At 45.5% G+C, this 21,322-nt stretch overlaps 1 protein-coding gene across 1 annotated transcript in view; it reads right to left on the bottom strand.

Moving 5' to 3' along the window:
* Positions 1-1,874: 1,874 nt before the first annotated feature.
* LOC139547742 (latent-transforming growth factor beta-binding protein 4-like) overlaps positions 1,875-21,322 on the bottom strand; it is a 75,656-nt gene continuing 56,208 nt past the window's right edge. The window contains exons 12-40 of the mRNA XM_071356772.1: positions 20,788-21,150; positions 19,560-19,676; positions 17,077-17,205; positions 16,645-16,770; positions 16,266-16,391; positions 15,966-16,085; positions 15,679-15,798; positions 15,476-15,595; positions 15,224-15,343; positions 14,843-15,082; positions 14,596-14,715; positions 14,313-14,432; positions 14,073-14,192; positions 13,865-13,984; positions 12,560-12,685; positions 12,302-12,427; positions 11,778-11,906; positions 11,325-11,450; positions 10,595-10,720; positions 10,226-10,369; positions 9,668-9,925; positions 9,209-9,277; positions 8,835-8,963; positions 8,563-8,709; positions 8,124-8,276; positions 7,591-7,900; positions 5,601-5,881; positions 5,202-5,351; positions 1,875-3,366 (exon numbers count right to left, since the gene is read on the bottom strand). Of these exons, the coding sequence (XP_071212873.1) occupies positions 3,233-3,366; positions 5,202-5,351; positions 5,601-5,881; positions 7,591-7,900; positions 8,124-8,276; positions 8,563-8,709; positions 8,835-8,963; positions 9,209-9,277; positions 9,668-9,925; positions 10,226-10,369; positions 10,595-10,720; positions 11,325-11,450; positions 11,778-11,906; positions 12,302-12,427; positions 12,560-12,685; positions 13,865-13,984; positions 14,073-14,192; positions 14,313-14,432; positions 14,596-14,715; positions 14,843-15,082; positions 15,224-15,343; positions 15,476-15,595; positions 15,679-15,798; positions 15,966-16,085; positions 16,266-16,391; positions 16,645-16,770; positions 17,077-17,205; positions 19,560-19,676; positions 20,788-21,150 (4,469 nt within the window). The 3' untranslated portion in view covers positions 1,875-3,232. The remainder of the gene's footprint in view (positions 3,367-5,201; positions 5,352-5,600; positions 5,882-7,590; positions 7,901-8,123; positions 8,277-8,562; positions 8,710-8,834; positions 8,964-9,208; positions 9,278-9,667; positions 9,926-10,225; positions 10,370-10,594; positions 10,721-11,324; positions 11,451-11,777; positions 11,907-12,301; positions 12,428-12,559; positions 12,686-13,864; positions 13,985-14,072; positions 14,193-14,312; positions 14,433-14,595; positions 14,716-14,842; positions 15,083-15,223; positions 15,344-15,475; positions 15,596-15,678; positions 15,799-15,965; positions 16,086-16,265; positions 16,392-16,644; positions 16,771-17,076; positions 17,206-19,559; positions 19,677-20,787; positions 21,151-21,322) is intronic.

The following is a 21,322-nucleotide window of genomic DNA, read 5'->3' as shown; positions in this document are numbered from 1 at the left end:
ATAGAGGCTCCATAGTGACTACATGTTTTATGGCTGAGTGATATACACTGAGTGTACAAAACATTAAGAACACCTGCTCTTTCCATGACATAGATTGACCAGGTGAATCCAGTTGAAAGCTATGATCCCTTATTGATGTCACTTGTTAAATCCCCATCAGTAAGAGTAGATGAAGGGGAGGAGACAGGTTAAATAAGGACTTTTAAGTCTCGAGGCAATTGAGACATGGATCGTGTATGTGTGCCATTCAGAGGGTGAATGGGCAAGACAGCACATTTAAGTGCCTTGAACAGGGTATGGTATTAGTTGCCAGGCGCCCTGGTTTGTGTCAAGAACTGCAACGCTGCTGGGTTTTTCCCCGCTCAACAGTTTCACTTGTGTATCAAGAATGGTCCACCACCCAAAGGACATCCAGCCAACTTCGCACAACTGTGGGCATTGGAGTCAACATGGGCCAGCATCCCTGTGGAACGCTTTCAACAGCTTGTAGAGTCCACGCCCCGACTAATTGAGGCTGAAGGGGGGTTCCTAATGTTTGGTATACTCAGTGTAATTGTAGACCCACTCAAGTGGGCTATATTTGTAATAAACAACAGATAAACAACAACAAAGGAACAGCAAATTTGGTTGTGGCTGGTTATTGGTAAACACAATAATAATGAGGCATTACAATTACTCTGAAGCTGCCACTTACAGTATCTGCCAGCAAGTGGTAAGTGTTAACACCGGTCTTCCAGTCATTTGGGCCAGATTCAGGGTAGGTGATAAGGAGAGAGAACAGACAGAAAAAGCAGATATTCCGCTAGCACTGGCAATCCGCAAGAGATAATTAAGTACAAAGTGAACCTCTTTAATCAGCTTTGTAGTGTGTGGTGGAGAAGGATTGGCCTATAAAATAGATTAGACATGGGATCCTTATAAACACTACTGGGAATTAGGGTTAGAGTAGCAGGTAAATGGATTAGAGGCCTAGCCACAGACCATGAGTGAGAGAGGTGGAAACTGCTGTTATGACAGTGCAAGATAGGGACAGTGATATTGATGCTAATCAAAATTAGCCTGGCTACCCACACTGCGGCTAAACGCTACTTCTCCGCAATGAGTCTGGATCTGAGTACCTATGCGACCCTTCACCAAATGGGAACACATTCTGATTGGTCCAGAAACCAATAGGTTGAGCCAAAGCAAGAAAACATGCGGCGGTTTGTAAATTCGTCATTGGCATTTGATACTCTGATTGGTTAGAGACGATCCAATCGCTGATGGCTTTATTTTCTACAACGCCCCTTGTGCCCCTCGTCACCACAAAGTAGTGGGGCAAAAAAGTATTTAGTTGGCCACCAATTGTGCAAGTTCTCCCACTTAAGTGTGACTGTTTGAGGTTGTGGACAGGTGTCTTTTATATAACGAGTGGAGGACAGAGGAGCCTCTTAAAGAAGAAGTTACAGGTCTGTGAGAGCCAGAAATCTTGCTTGTTTGTAGGTGACCAAATACTTATTTTCCACCATAATTTGCAAATAAATTCATTAAAAATCCTACAATGTGATTTTCTGGATTTTTTTTTCTAATTTTGTCTGTCATAGCTGAAGTGTACCTATGATGAAAATTACAGGCCTCTCTCATCTTTTTAAGTGATAGAACTTGCACAATTGGTGGCTGACTAAATACTTTTTTGCCCCACTGTATGTAGTGAACGACAGAACAGCGGAATAATTTAGTTTGAGTCGTCAGGCTAAATCAAAATACTGTGTTATACCTACACCACTGGTTTACTCCCAATACTGAACCAGCTTCCAATATGTTACTACCTTCTAACAACTACCTTGTAAAGTAAAAGTGTATACGATGAATGTCACAATGAATGAGATCCAAAAGCCACTTGGAAATATATTTTCAAATAGTTTTCATAGCAATAATGATACAAAAATCACTGACAAAACAATTAACAAATACCTGAAACAAATTTAAAAAATGTACAAAGTTGTGAGTAAAAAGTACACAACAGCTACGTCATCCACAAATACAGTGCATAGTGTTATACATCTTTAGGTGCTGAAAGGTGGAAATGCTTTCGGGTTTGTTTCAGCTTGTAAACTACATCAGGAAGTAGGAACATTTACAGAGAAGGTTCTACTCACTGAAACAGATACCATTTGGTAAAAAAGTTCTCAATTGTAAATATGTACATGGTATTTTATCACTGATTGTGTTTTGATCACACAAACAACATTTCAAATTGTGAATACAAAGTCAACTATCTTATATCAGTTTTCAGGTACATTCGATTCTCATGTAAAAAAAATAAAAAATCCAAATTGGCTACAAAAGTCTAAAGAAGTAAATGTACAGACACGTCAGTGATGTGTAGCTTCCTCGTCCGCATATACATTTCTATAAAATAATAAAAGTTATCAATACATAAAGAGCAACTTAACTTTAAACAGCATAAATTAATACAAGAAGCAATCATAAACATCAGTGGGCTTGTAAAATCAACAAATGGAGAGAATACAAGTCACTGACATTTTAGAGGAATAGACATTTGGTTCAGCGATGTCGTGATGTGTTTTCTGTACATTCCAGCTGAAGAGAGCGTTCGTTAACAAAACATCCACAGACAGAGATTCTGTCTTAGACAAAGGCTCTGCTCGTCTGTGGCAGTAGCTTGTCGTCTTTATCTTAGAGACTACACTGGCTCCATTCAATGGTTCCTGTCTGCCTCTGGTCTAGACATAGAACACGGTGTGTTGATCATGATCGAGCTCAAAGTGAGCAATCTCAATGGGCTGGATCCTACCTTTAGATACGTGTTCTTATCGTTAGGATTCTGCACAATGTACGTTAACCTCTTTTTCACAACTATGCATTTCAACATCAAAGGAAAGGTTTGGCGAATGGACATATTTATTTACCTGCTTAAAATAGCAGTCTCGAGTGTCTGTGCTTAGTTGAGCTCATGTGTATGTATAATGAGTTGTGTGTGCTGTATAGAACTCAAACCGTATTAATATCAGAGTGATATGGACTCAAATCTATCTCAGACACTGTACGTCAGTTAGTAAGTTGACGTTTTCTTCAGAGAACAACCCTCTCAGCTTCTCTCTCAGGTCAGAAAATGGACAGGTACTTTCGTGAGCCCCTGACAGAGCGTGTATAGGCCAGATGGAACACTTCCCCAGTAGCAGATAGGACTGATGAGTGGGGGAAGACAATGTTCAAAGTAGTAGCTGTGTTATGCCGCCACACAGCGGTTGGGCCGACGAGACATGACGTAGCCGCGGTGACACACACAGCGATAGGAGCCGTCTGTGTCGATGCATTGGCCGTTCGCACACGCGTTGTCAGGATCCACACATTCATTGATGTCTGGGCATAGAAGCAGAACAAAGACACAATTGAAAACACAAACATGTGAATCAGTGAACGTCCAAATGTGTGTACAGTGCAACCCCTTCACTTTTCCAAATTTTGTTACGTTACAGCCTAAAATGGATTATATTGTGTTTTTTTCTCCCCCTTGTCAATCTACACAAAATACCCCATAATGACAAAGCAAACACATTTTTTTCTCGACATTTTTGCTTCAAAAATAGATAAATAAGGAAATATCACATTTACATAAGTATTCAGACCCTTTACTCAGTACTTTGTTGAAGTATCTTTGGCAGCGATGACAGCCTCGAGTCTAATTGGGTATGACGCTACAAGCTTGGCACACCTGTATTTGCAGAGTTTCTCCCATTCTTCTCTGCAGATCCTCTCAAGCTCTGTTAGGTTGGATGTTCGATTGGGTTCAAGTCCAGGCTCCGGCTAGGCCACTCAAGGACATTCAGAGACTTGTCCCGTTGTCTTAGCTGTGTGCTTAGGGTCGTTGTCCTGTTGGAAGGTGAACCTTCGCCCCAGTCTGAGGTCCTGAGCGCTCTGGAACAGGTTTTCATCAAGGATCACTCTGTACTTTGCTCCGTTCATCTTTCCCTCGATTCTGTTTAGTTACACAGTCGCTGCCACTGAAAAACATCCCCGCAGCATGATGCTGCATCCACCATGCTTCACTGTAGGGATGGTATTGGCCAGGTGATGAGCGGCGCCTAGTTTCCTCCAGAAGTGACGCTTGGCATTCAGGCCAAAGAGTTATATCTTGGTTTCATCTGAGAATCTTGTTTCTCATGGTCAGAGTCCTTTAGGTGCCTTTTGGCAAACTCCAAGTGGGCTGTCATGTGCCTTTTACTGAGGAGTGTCTTCCGTCTGGCCAGGCTACCATAAAGGCCTGATTGGTGGAGTGCTGCAGAGACGGTTGTCCTTCAGGAAAGTTCTCCCATCGCCACAGTGGAACTCTGGAGCTCTGTCAGTGACCATTGGGTTCTTGGTCACCTCTCTGCCCAAGGCCCTTCTCCCCTGATTGCTCAGTTTGGACGGGCGGCCAACTCTAGGATGAGTCTTAGTGGTTCCAAACTTCTTCCATTTAAGAATGATGGAGGCCACTGTGTTCTTGGGGACCTTCAATGCAGCAGACATTTTTTGGTACCCTTCCCCAGATCTGTGCCTCACTCAATCCTGTCTCGGAGCTCTACAGACAATTCCTTCGACCTCATGGCTTGGTTTTTGCTCTGACATGCACTGTCAACTGTGGGACCTTATAATATAGACAGGTGTGTGCCTTTCCAAATGATGTCCAATCAATTGAATTTACCACAGGTGGACTACAATCAAGTTGTAGAAACATCTCAAGGATAATGCATGGAAACAGGATGCACCTGAGCTCAATTTCGAGTCTTATAGTAAAGGGTCTGAATACTTATGTAAATAAGGTATTTCTGTTTTTATTTTTAATAAATGTTGCTTTGTCATTATGGGGTGTTGTGTGTAGATTGATGAGGAAAAACTATAAATGAATCCATTTTACAATAAGGCTGTAATGTAACAAAATGTGGGAAAAGTGAAGGGGTCTGAATACATTCCGAATGCACTGTATGTTCTGGTAGATGTGTAAAACGGTAAATCTATACAAAATCTATGACATTTCTAGGTTCTCCATTGCACTGGTAAATCTAAAGATTTTACTGTAACATAAATGTCAATCTGAGAATAGATTTAAAGGCATAAGGTCCGAAGGACAAGTGAAAGGCAGGGAGTTTTGCATATAGACAATTGCGAATAGTTGAAGGGTTTGTCTTGTGGATTGTGTGAGGAGGGATACCTACCTATGCAGGCCATGGAGGTCATGTCCAGCTCGTAGCCCTCGTAGCAGTCACACGTGTATCCCTCCGCCACCCGGATACACCTGCCGTTCTCACAGCCGTGCAGTATCCCACAGTCCTCTGTGCTCAGGCCTGCATACGGCTCATATCGTCCTGGAGTGGGGAGAGGAGGAGATGGTCAGAACTATGAACAGATAGCTAATCAAACAAGCATTCTTCACAGGGCCTAGGTTAAGTTTAAGTTCACATCTTAAAATGAATGTGAAATATTTTGGGTAATGCAGCAGCATTTGCAAAATGATAGTAGTGCCTTCCAGCAAGACTACTAATTTGACCTATTGAAAGCCTAGGGGCTACAGTTACAACAGTAAATCCAGTAATGCACAATAAGAGAGGGCTTACTCTCATAGACTCTCCGTGGTCCACCACCACCACCTGGCCCCTGTCTGTCAGGGAACGGAGGGAAAGGGGGTCCCACACGCCAGGGTTCTGGCCTCTCCTCCTCACTATAGGGGTCACTGTCCGGGAGGGGGGCCAGACTCAGAGGGAGGCCCTCTTGGATGGGGGGAAGGGGTCGCGCCCCAAAGGCAAGCTCAGAACGAGGGTCTGGGAGGGTCCGGAAATGGGGTCTCGGAGGAGCATCAGGCGGGCCGTAGTCGTCCTCGTCATAGTGCCGCTCAGGACTGGGAGGGAGAAATCCAACATGTTTGATGAGAATATATGTTGCGTCTTACATGATACAGTGGGGCAAAAAAGTATTTAGTCAGCCACCAATTGTGCAAGTTCTCCCACTTAAAAAGATGAGAGAGGCCTGTAATTTTCATCATAGGTACACTTCAACTATGACAGACAAAATGAGAAAAGAAAATCCAGAAAATCACATTGTAGGATTTTTTTATGAATTTATTTGCAAATTATGGTGGAAAATAAGTATTTGGTCACCTACAAACAAGCAAGATTTCTGGCTCTCACAGACTTGTAACTTCTTCTTTAAGAGGCTCCTCTGTCCTCCACTCGTTACCTGTATGAATGGCACCTGTTTGAACTTGTTATCAGTATAAAAGACACCTGTCCACATCCTCAAACAGTCACACTCCAAACTCCACTATGGCCAAGACCAAAGAGCTGTCAAAGGACACCAGAAACAATATTGTAGACCTGCACCAGGCTGGGAAGACTGAATCTGCAATAGGTAAGCAGCTTGGTTTGAAGAAATCAACTGTGGGAGCAATTATTAGGAAATGGAAGACATACAAGACCACTGATAATCTCCCTCGATCTGGGGCTCCATGCAAGATCTCACCCCGTGGGGTCAAAATGATCACAAGAACGGTGAGCAAAAATCCCAGAACCACACGGGGGGACCTAGTGAATGACCTGCAGAGAGCTGGGACCAAAGTAACAAAGCCTACCATCAGTAACACACTACGCCGCCAGGGACTCAAATCCTGCAGTGCCAGACGTGTCCCCCTGCTTAAGCCAGTACATGTCCAGGCCCGTCTGAAGTTTGCTAAAGAGCATTTGGATGATCCAGAAGAAGATTGGGAGAATGTCATATGGTCAGATGAAACCAAAATAGAACTTTTTTGGTAAAAACTCAACTCGTTGTGTTTGGAGGACAAAGAATGCTGAGTTGTATCCAAAGAACACCATACCTACTGTGAAGCATGGGGGTGGAAACATCATGCTTTGGGGCTGTTTTTCTGCAAAGGGACCAGGACGACTGATCCGTGTAAAGGAAAGAATGAATGGGGCCATGTATCGTGAGATTTTGAGTGAAAACCTCCTTCCATCAGCAAGGGCATTGAAGATGAAACGTGGCTGGGTCTTTCAGCATGACAATGATCCCAAACATACCGCCCGGGCAATGAAGGAGTGGCTTCGTAAGAAGCATTTCAAGGTCCTGGAGTGGCCTAGCCAGTCTCCAGATCTCAACCCCATAAAAGATCTTTGGAGGGAGTTGAAAGTCCGTGTTGCCCAGCAACAGCCCCAAAACATCACTGCTCTAGAGGAGATCTGCATGGAGGAATGGGCCAAAATACCAGCAACAGTGTGTGAAAACCTTGTGAAGACTTACAGAAAGCGTTTGACCTCTGTCATTGCCAACAAAGGGTATATAACAAAGTATTGAGATAAACTTTTGTTATTGACCAAATACTTATTTTCCACCATAATTTGGTATAATAAATTCTTTAAAAATCCTACAATGTGATTTTCTGTATTTTTTTTTCTCATTTTGTCTGTCATAGTTGAAGTGTACCTATGATGAAAATTACAGTCCTCTCTCATCCTTTTAAGTGATAGAACTTGCACAATTGGTGGCTGACTAAATACTTTTTTGCCCCACTGTATATGTGAATGAGTGACTGTGGTGAAAAGGGCAGCGTGTTACATGTATCCTGAGGGCCGTCTGTATGGGCTCTCTGGGATGCTGAAGGTGCTGGGCGTTCTGCTTCTGAAGCCAGACCTGCTGCCCCCTGGTGGTGTGTAGTCGTCATAGTCAGGCTGGGGGTACTCAGGCCTGCGGGGGATGGGGTCTGGGAAGGAGTTCGGTCCATAGGGCACGCGATACCCCACTCCTCCTCCTCCTCCCTCTCCTCCTCTGCCGGGTCCTGGCCCTGGGTCCGGCCCGTAGCGGTCAGGGAAGGGGGGAGGAAACTCTGGGAGCCTCAGGAAGACGTTACAGCGAGCGTCATAGTCCTCTGACAAAGGGAGAGAAGGAAAAGAGGCGTAGACCAAAAATGACACTTCCCCAAACTTTAAACATGCCCATAAACACAACACTGTTTCGCAACACAGGGCGCCATTTTGCTTGCATCTTATGAAAAGAATGCTAACACAGCGGATTGTTCAATGTAAATACTCATCCACATTCAGCGTGGCCGTAGTAGCGCATCAGTGAGTGTGCGGTCAGTCCAGTAGTACCTGAGTCTCTGGCAGGACACAGAGCACACTGCAGTCCCCAGCCCTCTCCATACAGACAGCAGCACTCAGTGAAGGTGACCTGTCTGCCCAGCAGGGGGCTCTGACACACTAGGTCTGCTGTGACATACTCCCAGCAGAACGATAGGTTCTCATCTGGAGACAGTAGGGATAAGACAGGAATTAGGAGGGGAAGGGTGAGATGAAAAAGAGAGACAGTTAGATGAATAAAAAGGAAGATGGATAAAGAGAGGCAAATAAAGATGGAGAAAGAGAGGTGGGAAAAACGAGGGAACGATAGATGGGGAAAAGGAGGAGAGAGATGAAAAACAGAGACGGTGAGAGATCTCACAGCTTGAGCTAATAAGTGACATTTGAGTAGTGTGGACTCATAAGGTGAGAGTGATTGGGGACTCCCGTCTCCCAGTGTGTGTAGTCTTACCCACGGCGAGGCCAGTGGAATTGACACAGCTGCGCCGAGTGTCGTCCAACACAAGAGGGGGCTCGCAGGTACAGAAGTATGAGCCTAATATGTTGAGGCAGATTCCCCCTGGACAGCTGTCCTCCCCTGCCTCACACTCATCAACATCTACCGAGAGAGAGAGATGAGATTTTAGGAACCTACCCATTATGTACATCCCATTAAGTTCAATCACAAATTATAAAGTCTGGGTCAAAACAGCCCAATATCACTGATAAAGAAAGGCCGCTAACCGATGCACTCCAGAAACACGTCGTCGTAGTAGTAGCCAATGGTGCAGTAGCAGGAGTAGCCAGGGATGTTGTTGACACATACACCGCTCTTACACACCTCAGGGTGGAACAGCTTACACTCATCCACATCTGTGAGAGGAGAGAAAGGCCTGGATTATAGGTACAGGTCAAGCATGACTACAAATCATGTGTGTCAAAATCATCCCTTATTGACAGCAACTCTGGAGAAATGAGAGTTTAAGTGCCTCGCTCAAGGCCAGATCGACAGATCTTTCAATTAGTCGGCTCAGGGACTTGAACTAGTAACCTTTCGGGTTACCGGCCCGAATGCTCTAACCGCTACCTGCAGTGTGTGTATTCGAGACCGTCGTTACCTTTGTAGCTAAATGCTCCTGGCCCGGTAACATATCCTCGTCCGCTGGGGCACAACGCCTGGTGCTCGGCTGAACAGCACCCACAGGAAACAACAACAAGACATATCAGAAAGGAACACTTCACGACATCAGGGATAGCTTTTTCTGAGTGGGTTGTCAGGTGGATGTAACTCCAGGAGTCTACCATAGACATACATATTGACTTTAGTCTTATACACCCTAGAGGTGACAGGAGGCTGCTGAGGGGAGAACAGCTCAACGTAATGGCCGACATGGAGCAAACGGAATGGCATCAAACACATGGAAACCGCAAACACATGGAAACCATGTGTTTGATGTATTTGATGCCGTTACCACGAGACTGTTCTCCCCAATTAAGATGCCACCATCCTCCTGTGCGAGAGACATAGTCATACCATAGACATACTATTGACATCAGTGTTGATCACTGGTCCCTACCTGTGCCTAGCTGAGGACAGGGGTCATACTGGCAGCCCATGCCCCAGCCCTGGCCCACGGTGCAGCAGCACTCCTGCTGGGTGGTGTTGCGGGCCAGCACGCTGCACGAGCTCTGCTCCTCGGTGTTGTAGTAACACTCCCTCAACTCGCCAGGCCGGGCAGGGGGCAGCTGGGACGCATCGAGCCAACGCTGGGGACCGAGACCGGTGGTGGAGGAAGACGAAGAAGAGGAGCCGCCGCCAGGGAATGCTGGACGACCTGTGAGACACGTGGATGTGATGTTTGAGGGTTGAGGTGCGTGTGGTTACGGCTGCGTTGCTGACCACCAAGACAATATAGCGTTCCCTCATGAACAGCAGGGGGCAGCAACGTCAAGGTGTTTGAATGGGCACTTGTTGCACAAACTGATGTTAAATGCCAATAAAACTGTGATGGCATTTGAAGCAGGGAAAGTGTTATTCCCATCAGGGAGTAGAAATGTATATTTTCGTACGGTAAAAAACAAGCTTATCTAGATAATCCTCGAAAAGCACAATAGTGTTGGACAGCGTACAGTACCTGGTCGGGGTGTGCTGAGGCACTGTCCTGAGCGCGTATCAAACTCCTCCCCCTCTCCTGGACACTCACACATGAAGGAGCCATCCACATTCTCACAGTGCGCCGCGCCACACACGCCCTGCATAGTCTCACACTCGTTTTCATCTAGAGAGAGAGATAGAGAGATCGAGAAAGAGAGAGAAATAGTGTGTGAGAGAGAGATGGAGAGAAAGGAGAGAGAGAGAGCGAGAGAGAAAGAAAGAAAAATATGGGGTGAAAAGGTATAACCATGTAGGCTAAATCAAGCAAAGACAATGACAGATGATAGGACAGCAGAATGGTAACGTTTGTACTCTTATCAGAGACTCGTGCCTCTGTGTTGAGACGTACCCACACATCCCTTCCCATCGCTGGTGGCTGTGTAGCCCTGGTCACACATGCACTGGTATGTTCCAATTAGGTTCTGGCAGAATGCATGCTCCCCGCATACGGTTTCATTGGCACACTCATTGATATCTGTGGGAGAGAAGAAGAAACAGAAGTGGGGAGAGAGATGACATCACTCCTATATGAATCTGAAATATGGTCTCTAGCATGGTCACTGTCTTTATTATAGTTAGAAGGATAAACTTGATTCAATTATTTAAAGATATAAAGCAACAGTTTGGTGAAAACAACACAATGAGATACATCCCTAGATCTTTTTCATAATGTGTGTGTGTGTCGGTCTGTGTGTGTTACAGATGCATATCTTGGCAAGGAAAGGCGAACGGCAGTCTTGTGACTGAGCATCTGCACGGTGAAAGCCTCCAACCCGAACACATCAATCAAACACAGCTGCCATGATGACCAACCCCTTACGGCCCGCCCTCAGCCTGGATCCCACATCTGTGTCCAACCTGCCAACCATTCCTACACAAACTATCATGGCTAAACTGTATGACAGTATAGGGAGGACGGCATTCAATCTCTATTGATTGAGTTCCTCTGGACCTCTCAGTAGCATAATAAATAAAGTGGATTAATAAATAAGAGAATAATCAAGAAAATACATTCTTATATGTGGACCAGACTTAGTAAAGGATGAAGTCGATGAGGATGATGAAGAGATGGAACTGACCGACGCACTCTCCGGTGCGGGTGACCCGGTAGCCCGGCTCACAGGAGGTGATACAGCGGTAGGAGCCAATGGTGTTCTCACAACGTTGTGACCGACACACTGCTCCCTCTGAGCACTCATCTACATCTGGGGGAGAGAGAGGGGGGATCACACACACACACACACACACACACACACACACACACACACACACACACACACACACACACACACACACACACACACACACACACACACACACACACACACACACACACACACACACACACACACACACACACACACACACACACACACACACACACACACACACACACACTTCAGCATCCCCATAGGCTCGAAAGCTGTGCGTGTTACATAAAGGGACACGTAGTTTCGTAAGGAACACACGTTTTCAATGGTCTGTCTACGGTGGATGATAAACAGTGCAGAGTAGTTGAGGTGTTGAGTTACCCAGACAGGCTGTCTTCTCTGGGTTGGTGGTGAATCCCACTTGGCACTGGCACTGGTAGGAGCCCTCTGTGTTGACACAGCGCCCATCCTGGCACGCCCCCGGGCCTGACCTGGCACACTCATCCACATCTGGACCCGCAATGACAACACGCCATTACATCACCACAGACAACCCCGCTGTGCCTACCGCCAAGCTAAGCAATCCTTTATCATGACGTTGTGCCCATGTCGTTTCATTTGATGTCATTCACTGTGTGAGAGGCTATGAGCAATATCATCTGTGTAAAGTAGCCGATAAGTGATTATTTGTAGAAGTGATTATAATTATAAGTGATTACTAGTATAGCCCTGCTAAGAGTTGTCAAAGTTAATGGGCAGTTTAAATTGCAGAGTAAACAACCCATACGTGTTGTGTCTATGTCATGAGTAGAGACTTCTCCATTCTGCAGGTTTAAGAGTAGCCTACAGCAATGCCAGTGGGACTTAGGTGTGTGTGTGTGTACGAGATGGCGTAGAGGCCTCACCCAGGCAGGAGCTTCCGTTGCTGCTGGTGGTGTATCCCTGGGAGCACACACAGCGGTAGGAGCCCTCTGTGTTCACACACTCTCCCTTGGGGAAGCAGTACTCCCCCTCGAGACACTCATTGACGTCTGTGAGGAGACAAGACAAACCCGCGCTACAATATGACACAGAAAAGAGACAGCGGCCCGCAGTGTGGTATATACACATTATCAAAGCACATCACCGGCATTGTAGCGCTTATCACCGTCGTCGGTACTGACCTCTACACTGGCGTCCGAGGCCAGCGGTTCTGTAGCCTGGCTGACAGTCACAGCGGTAGGAGCCGTCCGTGTTCACGCACAGCCTCGCTACACCACAGGTGTCAGGGCTCTGGCATTCATCCACATCTGAGGAAGGGAGAGAGGGGGGGTTCTCATTGGTACTGGCACGCACACACACACACACCACTGCTTCATGTATAGGCCTTTCTGTCCCCCCTAAAAGGGGTTAAACAGCATTCAAGTGGTTTCTCTTAAATCAACACAGCACCAATTGATTCTGTCCCTTATGGATATAACCTTTTGACAGTGAAACCTCGCCAACGACTCATCCGTCCATTCCCAAGTGTTACATCCATACCCAAGGTGTTTTTGATTTACACGCTATCCCCTTTGAAGTCTAAACATCTGTTGCAGACTCTATTGGCGCACATCGGCCCAGTCCAACAGCCAGACTTCTATTGAATACCTCTGAGTGATTCTCATATCACAGCAGAAACAGTACATTCATATGCATTTTTAATGTGGTCTCTTGTTTTTTTAGGTAGAGGCAATGAACCCTGGTGGGATGGAGCATGGTGTCCTGAAATGATACTAGGGCTGATGATTTGTGTGTCCCACGGGACAAAAAACTGCACAAAAAACTGCTTGGAAGTGAGTAAGAGGAGTAACAGAAGCCAGCAAGGGTGAAGTGAGGAGAGAAGAGGAGAGGAATGCAGAGGAGAGTGCTGACTGCAGTGTGGAACTGGGGCTAGAGGGCCAATGGGTGGCCAACCCCCTTTGCTCACTCATCACCTACTGTAGGATGATGAAAAATTGCCCGGTCACATTGCTCTGTGCAGTTTATATAAACAGCTGTTGAAACGGCTCGATTCTGCAGCAAACTTTACTATGGCGACTGTCTTAGTCAAGCTGCATCACCAATAACACCAACAGTGTTAGTGATATGATTGTCTGATTCCATAAAGCAGTATGAATGGAACGCAATCTCAAGTGGAAGGCGTGTGTGAAAAAGAGTTTGTCGCTAATTTTGGTCTGGTGAGAAGCATCTCCTGTCACATTCTGCAGAGTTCAACTTTGACTCATTTAATCTCTTTGAAAACGTGTTTACTTATTAGACAGAAATCTGCCGCCGTTTACAAATCACCTCCTCCCCTTGGCTGTAAAAGAGCCATGGCCTTCCTTCCCAGAAACAAATGCAACAGGCAAGTGTGAGAGCAGCAAAACACCTTGAAAAAACATGTCGACTACATGGACAGAATGCCTTGATTTTACTTGATATACTGCCTAACAGACAGCTAGTCTTACCTGCGCATAACCCATCTTGCATACCGTGGCCAGCTTTGCAGGCGACACACTTGTAGGAGCCTTCAGAATTCACACACCGTTGCCCAGGACACTGTGAGGGGTCTTCACATTCATCAATGTCTAAAATGAAGCAAGTGGAGGTCACACATCTAACAGAGTGATATGGAGCATGAGTCATCATGTAAAAGACAGACACATGCAGCCTTACCAATACAGATGCTGTCCTGTAGTTTGAACCCGGTGCGACAAACACACTGGTAGCTACCCGGGGTGTTTTCACAGCGACCGTTGGCACATAGGTTGGAGGTCTGGCGGCACTCATCGATATCTGTGTGAAAGAATTAACATCAGTATTGATACAATTAACAATATGGAATACAAATGTGTGTGTGTGTGTTTGTCTCTGTGTTTCTCTGTGTGTGTGTGTGTGGTTGAGAAGGTTGTTCACCTGTACACTGTCTGTTTCCAGCCTCAAAGCCTGGGCTACATGCCACACATTTGAAGGAGCCCTCAGAGTTGATACACTCCTGACCAGGACACTGCAGAGCGTTCTCACACTCATCCACATCTGGAGAAGCCAACAGATGTTATTCTTTACAATCTCTTCATGAAGTCGACAGAACAAAGGCCACATCTAGTAGCGTTTCACTCGATTACGTGCTAAAGGAAGTCACACATTTGACTGCTCTTTATCGGCTGAAGTAATGTGCATGTTCAACGTGCAGTCTCACCTCCGCAGGTGTTGCCCTGTAGCCTGAAGCCAGATCGGCACGCACACTTGTAGCTTCCAGCCGTATTCTCACAACGGCCGTAAGCACAGGGAGTGGGGATGTGGAGGCACTCGTCAACATCTGCAACAACAACAACAAAAAGAACGAAAGATTAAAAAAAAAAAATACTTATGCTTACAAACGGCTTATTGTGTAAGTGATCGGATCTACATGAATGAGTGTTGACAAAGGCCATGTTGTGTCCTACCTGTGCAGTGTCTGTCGACCAGCCTAAAGCCTAGCTTGCAGGACACACACTTGTATGAGCCCAGGGAGTTCACACACTCCTGGCCAGGGCACTGGGACGGGTCTGCACATTCATCCACGTCTCTACAGGTATCACCGTGTAGTCTGTAGCCAGTGACACACGTACAGCTGTAGCTACCCTGGGTGTTCTCACAGTGACCGGTGGTGCACGGGCTGAGGGTCTGACCACACTCATCTATATCTGTAGGAATGGAGAGGAGATTGCTGAAAAGGTAGTTGCCAATTTCAAATACACTCTAAATGGATGTACTAATGAATGGATGGATGAAAAAATAATAATCACAGGCATACCTCAGAACACACAGAGGCAATGGGATTTTACCTGAGCATTGTCCATTGATCATGCTGAAGCCTGGCTTGCAGGACACACAGTTGTAAGAACCCTGAGAGTTGACACAGGCCTGACCAGGACACCTCAAAGGGTCCTCACACTCATCCACATCTGAAACAGATAAGAGCCAGAACATTAATAGACGGGCAGAATTTTATTTTCCATAGATTGATTGTTCCTTTCGCTGACAGGTTCAAAAAGAGGGACTAAGGTAAATACATTGGGTGGAGTCATCGCTGGTACCTGTGCAGGTCTTGCCTTGTAGTTTGTATCCTGTGTGGCAAACACACCTGTAGCTCCCAGGAGTGTTCTCACAACGACCATTGGTGCAAAGGCTGGGGGTCTGACGGCACTCGTCAACATCTACAACAGGGGGCGACACAGACCGTTAGTGAAAGGTTATTATTTAGTTTTGTGTATGACTGCTTCAGGACATGGGGTGTTACCTGAGCATTGTTCGTTGAGCAGGCCAAAGCCTGGCGGGCAAGACACACACTTGTATAATCCTGGAGAGTTGACACAGGCCTGAACAGGACACCTCAAGGGGTCCTCACACTCATCCACATCTGGGGAAAGGGAGAATGATAGACAGGAAGTTTAATATGTCCAACTGACAAATAGTATCATTTCACAAACATCACACAATCGTTGGTGAGTAAAGATGGCAACATATACAGGACAGCACCTTCAGTAGTGAAATAATGTTGAATAGATGCAGAGATAGCTTCCTTACCTTTACACGTGTTGCCCTCTAGCTTGTACCCAGTGCGGCAGACACACTTGAAGCTACCAGGGCTATTCTCACAGCGGCCGTTGTTACAGGGGTTCAGAACCTGCCGACACTCGTCAATATCTGTGCCACCAAAAAAGTTTGTCCTTTACTCAAAGACTTGACAGTTAACAGTTGTCTATTTTCGTCTAGATTGATGACAAGTACTACTGTACAGCTATCACAATCGACATAACATTCCTTATAACAGTCACAATCATGAAAAGAATACTTATTGACTGCTGATGTTGAGTACGCTCTTACCTTGACACTGCGTCTGTTGGAAGTTGGCTCTGAAACCAGCAGGACACACACACCTGTAGCCGCCTGGTGTATTGTCACACTCCCCAACGGAACAGGGACTGGGGGTGTGGAGGCACTCATTGACATCTAGAGATCCAGATGAGAAGAAAACAATAACACCACGAGGGACTCTCAGAGAACACTGACCAGAGTACCAGACCCCATTTCCTAACCCTTGACCTCCAAGTAGATCACAAGGCATTCCAGGGGGATGCCAGGTCTCTCTCTATACCCAACAATACAGAGTAGCTGTTGTCTGAATAAACGTCAAGGGCACAGCTGCCGTGGCCAGCGACCGTGTGTGTGTGTGATTGGTGTGTACAGTGGGGCGGGGCTGTACCTATACAGCTGGTGCCCTGGGGTCCCGGCTGGTATCCAGAGGGACAGCTGCACCTGTAGCCCCCTTCTGTGTTCTGGCAGCGGCCGCTTCCGCAGGGCGGAGAAGACGCCGTGCACTCGTCTATGTCTGAAAGGAAAGGGGGAATGATTGGGGTTAAAGAGGTCAAGAGGAGCCTGACCAACCCTACAGGTTGTAATCAAGCGGCCCCTCAGGGGAGGGGATTGCAGTGATGCTTGTGGTACTGTAACCAGCCTGAAACTGACTCATCCATAATAGCTAGCACATGTTCAATGACCGCACACTATAAATACAGCTGAGGCCCAGTACAGCATCAGTAATAGCCAACACTGGGATGTGTATGTGTGTTTGATGCTTCCCAATAGTAACTAAATAGTTCAACTAGCAACAGTGCCCTAACAAAACGACATTCACCTTGACACCGAGTCTGCTGAGCGTTGAGTTGGTATCCCTCGTTACAGATGCAGGTATGTCTCTCTCCGGGCTGGTCCACACAACGGCCCTGTCCACACACCTGGGGCATGGTCTCACACACACCCCGCACTGCACGCCCAATCAGATGCACGTAGACACGCGCACACGCACACACACACCACACCACACCACACCACACACACAGCTTGTCTGTCACCGTTTCAAAAACGACTCCAAAGTGTGATCTTAGTAGTCATCTCATCCATATCAGCCGCCTGAGGTTGTGAGAGGGAAGAGGGGGTGACACAGCCACGGCGAATGATGTGAGGAGCTTCTGATTTCATCTGGCTGCCTGATCTCTGTTTACATTGGAGAGCTCAACAACGAAGCTCTGACATACACTCATGCCATTCCACGCACTTTGAAGAAAAGGGTTCTTCGGCTGTCCCCATAGGAGAACCCTTTTTGGTTCAAGGTAGAACTCTTTTGGGTTCCATGGAGAACCCTCTATGGAAAGGGTTTTACATGGAACTCAAAATGGTTTTACCCAGAACCTAAAAAGGTCCTTTAAAGGGTTCTCTTATGGGGACAACCCTTTAAGGTTCGAAATGGCACTTATTTTTTTTCTAAGAGTGCAGCTCATATATTTCTCAGGGACCATTATGAGGATTTATAGTCTCAGAACTCATTTGTTATGGGGCAGATTCCAGGCTGTGGGCATAACAGTGTTAAATTCCAGGTTACAGCACAAAACTGTCACCTCCCTCACAAGAAAAATAGTTAGCAGCTCTTTGACGGCCCCTCCTTGAGATTCAAACCTGCCAACATGTGATAAACTAACAGTCCGGTGGTGAGCAGTTGGCTAACATTAGGCAAACGTTTTGCGACACAAACAGAGCATTGTACCCATCTGTTTACTGCTTATATCTTGAGCCAGAGTTCCTGCGTGAGGGTACTCCCTCTTTGAATCTCTCTTTGTATTGCAAAGTGCATTAAAGAATGTAAAACGCCTTTTATCGACTGAGGTTTTGAAGTTGAGGTGTGTGTGTGTGTGTCAAATCAAATCCAAATCAAATTTTTATTGGTCACATACAATTGGTTAGCAGATGATATTGCGAGTGTAGCGAAATGCTTGTGCTTCTAGTTCCGACAGTGCAGCAATATCTAATATGTAATCTAATAATTACACAACAACTACCTAATACACACAAATCTAAGTAAAGGAATAAGAATATTTACATATCAATATCTGGATGAGCAATGACAGAGCATCATAGGCAAGATGCAATAGATTATATAAAATACAGTATATACATATGAGATGAGTAACGCAAGATATGTAAACATTATTAAAGTGGCCAATAAAGTCTGTATGTAGGCAGCAGCTTCTCTGTGTTAGTGATGGCTGTTTAACAGTCTGATGGCCTTGAGATAGAAGCTGTTTTTCAGTCTCTCGGTCCCAGCTTTGATGCACCTGTACAGACTTCGCCTTCTGTTTGGTAGTGGGGTGAACAAGCCATGGCTCGTGTGGTTGTTGTCCTGGATGATCTTTTTGGCCTTCCTGTGACATCGGGTGCTGTAGGTGTCCTGGAGGGCAGGTAGTTTGCCCCCGGTGATGCGTTGTGTAGACCGTACCACCCTCTGGAGAGCCTTGCGGTTATGGGCGGTGCAGTTGCCGTGATGCAACTCGACAGGATGCTCTCAATTATGCATCTGTTAAAGTGTGAGGGTTTTAGGTGACAAGCCAAATTTTTTCAGCCTCCTGAGGTTGAAGAAGTGCTGTTGCGCCTTCTTCACCACACTGTCTGTGTGGGTGGACCATTTCAGTTTGTCCGTGATGTGTACGCCGAGGAACTTAAAACGTTCCACCTTCTCCACTGCTGTCCCGTCGATGTGGATAGGGGGGTGCTCCCTCTGCTGTTTCCTGAAATCCACAATCATCTCCTTTGTTTTGTTGACGTTGAAGTGGAGGTGTGTGTGTGCATGCGTGTGTGGGACAGGGTCGGCTAAGTTCTCTAGTGGAGCCAGAAAAGGCCAGAGCCAGAAACACATCTGATGTCTTTGAAGGTGGATAAAACCAGCAGTAAAAATCGACGCTACCAGAGAATTCAACTCCATCTACCCGTGATTCTTAAGCACTCATTATTCTGTTCCATTCTAAATGTGAACTCATGCTTTCAAGTGCTATCACATAAAATGAGAGAAGAACGGACACAGGAAGACCAGTTGTCGTACTTCACTGGAGAACTTTGAGCTTTTCTCAATCCATAGTACAGACTCCAAACTATATGCTTCTTTGTTCTTGAGTCAGGTGTGAAGTACCATAGTTAAGAGTTCTAACAGGGAATGACATGGAGTTGGCAGTGTGAGAGGCCAGAAAGTTGAACCAGCATTTATCTGCAGTTGACCTAATCTTGGAGCCATTACTGTATCAAGATGAAACACTTTGTGGCTGTGGTGTTGTGGTGTACGATTTACGGTACCTGGCCTGGGGATGGGTGGGCGGGGCGTGACTAGAGATGGGAGGGGCTGGACGGGTCTCACTGGAGATACTGGCCGTCGGTCAACTGGAGGCCATTGGGTCTGAGTGGGGGGCCGAGCTGGAGAAACCAAAACCGGACCTAAACATTTACTGAGAATGTCTAGACACATCAGAGCTTCCGCTTGTTGAGAAGAGGCAGCTTGATATGAATTGTCATTCTCACAGCTTTCTGGACACAAACATCAAACTTTAAACGTTCTAATCCTGTCTCAGTAGTTGATGTTGCTATGTGAAAATGACAAGAGTATATGAAGGGTTTGATTCCAAAATGCGATAAATGCTAATTTTTCATATTTGCTTTTTTTCTATGTGTATGAATTATGGCAGTTCTCATACTTTAAAAACATTTACTTTAGAATGTTTTTTTTTTTGGTTGCAAAACGCAAAATATCCGTATCGTTTCATACCAAAATGTGCTATATCCAGAGACATGTGTTTAGAGAGTTAGATCCAGCGACGGGAAACAATAGACTACAGGCTGCAAACATATACGGAGGCCGCAAACAGCGTGCTGTGTCACTCCAACAATAAGAATCAATCCATCCTTGCAAATGAATTGCGACAGACTTTCATTGTCCTTATTATTCCTTAAATCTTTCCCAAAGTGTATATAATCAAATTCAATTTTTTCCCCCCTTGATTTATCCTCATGAAAAAACCTGTAAAACCACAATACAATTGTTCCAAAAGTTGCTTAAAATGTCCAAAAAGAAAACTCACATAGTATACACTACACTATTCACCCGCTGAATACAAATTGACTATGATATTTGCACAATTTATTTAAACAAATAGATCAATTGTATATTTACGTTTCAATACTTTATTACATGTAACTGTTTCAAACCCAATCTGGACACTTTGTCTATTGGAGTTCTGTTGGTTGGAGCGGATATATAGCGTTTGGCCACAAAGCATGATAATTTTTCTCTCTAAAATAAAATTACCCTATATATTTATATATATACAGTATATATATATCATGTCTTCCTTTTCACTAGCCATGGTAAAATGAAAAAAATCATAGATCTCTTTCATAAGATGTGGTTTTAATTAATGTCAATTTACAAACATTTCTGAAAATGGATATGTTGCATTCTGGAATGAAACTCTTCATATTGAGGAATCTCCTTGCGGTTGCTAGGGGCTAGGGGCTACTGTCTACTCACCTGTCAACACCCGGGTGGGTCCTGCTGTAACAGAGCTGGTTGGGATGTGTGGTCTGCCCTGGGAGGACAGGGAGCCTCCACCACCTGGCTGTTGGGGTCTGGTCGGAGTTGTGAGCAGAGTAGTGATACCTGGTTGTTGAGGCCTGGTTTGGGGAGTGAGAGAGCCTGAAGATTGTTGGTGACTAGTTTGGGGAGTCTGTGCACCACTACTGGCTGGTTGTTGTGGCCTGTTCTGTCCCGTTCTCTGGGATATGACAGGTGGACCTCCAGTCCCATGCTGCTCCAGCAACCTCTGGTTGAACTGGATGACAGAGGCAGAGTAGTGGTAGCCAGGCCCTGCTGGGCAGATCTCCTTGAAAGCAACTTTCAGGAGCAAACAGAGAACGGCACAAGCAGGATTGAATTAGTTAGTATTAGTTTCATACCCAGACATATACACACTAATATATATATATATATATATATATATATATATATATATATATATATATATATATATATATATATATAAACTCAGCAAAAAAAGAAATGTCCC

Source organism: Salvelinus alpinus, chromosome 21, assembly GCF_045679555.1.
Source record: "Salvelinus alpinus chromosome 21, SLU_Salpinus.1, whole genome shotgun sequence".
In the NCBI taxonomy this organism is placed as follows: Eukaryota; Metazoa; Chordata; class Actinopteri; order Salmoniformes; family Salmonidae; genus Salvelinus; species Salvelinus alpinus.
Note: the sequence above shows the minus strand (reverse complement) of the source record. Positions and strands in the feature narration are given on the sequence as shown.